This window comes from Arachis ipaensis, chromosome B03 (assembly GCF_000816755.2).
Source record: "Arachis ipaensis cultivar K30076 chromosome B03, Araip1.1, whole genome shotgun sequence".
Classification (NCBI taxonomy): domain Eukaryota; kingdom Viridiplantae; phylum Streptophyta; class Magnoliopsida; order Fabales; family Fabaceae; genus Arachis; species Arachis ipaensis.
In genome coordinates, this window is record NC_029787.2 from 123,776,158 (window position 1) to 123,778,367 (window position 2,210).

Below are 2,210 nucleotides of genomic sequence, written 5' to 3' on the forward strand. Positions count from 1 at the left end.
TTGAACAAATAAAATTTTAATAAATTTATTATAAGATAATTAGATCCTTAAAAAAATATAATCCAAGACAAATTAATTTTTTTTAAACGATCCAAAAATCATTCTGTAGAATAAAAATTTGTTAGTGGCGATAGGCCAAAGATTAACAAGTTACTACATGTAAACAAGATTCACATATTCAAGATTTGTTTAAACAGATTAGTGAACTAACTACTAAATTAACTCAATTTAATTATAAAATATAAAATTTCTTAAAATTAATTTGGATATTTATTTATTATTTATTTATTGCCCATCAATTCATAGTAGAAAATCATTAACAAGCCCACCAACCACAGCTCCACTTTCCGCCTCAACATTGTCTTACTACCATCACCCCGATAGCCTCGTGTTTTTCAAGAAAATAAAAAATAAACAAAAAAATAAAAAAAATTTCTGAATTATTCATTCTCAGCAGTCAGCACAAAATAATTAACGAATTATTGGAGAGAAACGAGGAAAAAAAAATCTCAAGTCTCAACACGAATTAGAAAATCCCATATCTGTATAAATGTTTTGTTTTGTTAGATAAAGATTGGGCACTGGAGATAGTGGGCCAGAATAATTGAATGGGGGTTGATAGAGTGGGCTATGCACGTTGAGTAGAGTGGGCTTCAAGAGTAGGTAATCTCTTCTCGATGAATGGATAGATGAATGACACGTAAGCATTTCTTCTTACCACTTCCCTTCCAACACGCTTCTCTCTCTCCTCTTCTCTCCTCTCCTCTTCCTTCATTCCCTTCTTTGCCCTAATCAACAATCTCAATTCTCAGATCTCTTCCCTCCATTTCCAGTAAGCTTTCTCTCTCTCTGTCTTTTTTATCTCTCTAACTTCTTGGCTGAGTTTTCTTTGCGCTCCTAAATGCTTACTTTAATTTCTCGTTAGTTCTTTCTAAATTGCCCTTATTCGCTTCTTGTTTGTTTTCTTCAACTGTTGCTCCTCTTATTATGATCTATAATATAAGATAATCTATTTTTTATTTATTTGTTAGTCTTTTCTGTTGGAAAAAATTATGTATTTTGGATTTTAGCTTTCTTTATTGGGGTTTCCTTTTTGGACTATGCTAGTGCTGTTGCAACATTGATGTTTAATAGTCCTAAGTTATTCTTACTTACCCTTCCCTGTTGAAGTGATACTATTTTAGGGTTAAGCTGGGAGTTTTTTATATTAAACCGTTGCTGCTTTCTGTGATGTAGAGAAAATAAATTGACTCTATTTTGGGGTTTTGCATACTGGATTTGATGTGCATAGTAAGATGTTTGAAGAGTCATGTGAATATGCAGTGTTTTCTATTGAATAGCTGAACCTGAAACGCCTTTTACCCGCCTCGAAGCCTCCACAACTTGTAATCAACCTACATACTTATGTGCTTTAGATATCAGCGAAACGTACTTTTAGGAGCCATAGGTTTTATGAGTTTTCTTCCTAGAAAGTTTTGTTGATGTCACACTTGAAATGGGCCATGATTTATTCTGGAACTCTGATCTGATGTGGACTTTCACAAAGTCTTGGTTGATACAAGGGTATATGCTTGTAAATATTGATAAGGTACACACTGCTTCCAGTTGTTAAATTGGAATGATTCTTTTAAGTATTTAAATTGCTGAGAATTTATGCTTCAATTTTTTTGTTGAAAGGGGTATCTTCTTATGAAAGCAAAAGAATATGTATGTGGTTTTCTTTATTTTAATTTATTTTTATTCTTAAATTATTGATTACTTATCTACACCTGAGGTTTTGTTGATGTGGTGTTTTTTTGGTGTAGTATGTGATCCTTTGGTAGATTTTGTTGATAATTTTATTGTGAATATCAATACAACAACAACAAAGCCTTATCCCACTGGGTGGGTCCTGCAAACACATGAATAGAAGCTTCTCTGATTTATCAGAGCCAGGTTTCAATGAAGGCTTCTTGGTTGCCCTGGCTCACTTTGGAGCTATGCAAATTGCAAACATGCTTTTGAGAACCACTGGCACACACCCACAGAAAAAATGTTTCCTAGAATTAGGTTTGGCTTACTGATTAATCTTTAATGGCTATATTTTCGAAGCGAAGTTTTGTCTGGTTACTTTTGGGGTGTTACGAGTATATGTTCTGGCTAAGCATACTATGGAGCTGATTTTAGATTGGATTAAATTTCATTTACAATTCTAATGGCAATGTTCTCTA

The 2,210-nt window shown here is 33.1% G+C and overlaps 1 protein-coding gene across 1 annotated transcript in view; it reads left to right on the forward strand.

Moving 5' to 3' along the window:
• LOC107631398 (protein RMD5 homolog A) overlaps positions 596-2,210 on the forward strand; it is a gene marked incomplete in the record, with an annotated part of 7,026 nt that continues 5,411 nt past the window's right edge. Inside the window, 3 exon segments of the mRNA XM_021119592.1 lie at positions 596-832; positions 1,237-1,588; positions 1,806-2,049. Of these exon segments, the coding sequence (XP_020975251.1) occupies positions 1,902-2,049 (148 nt within the window).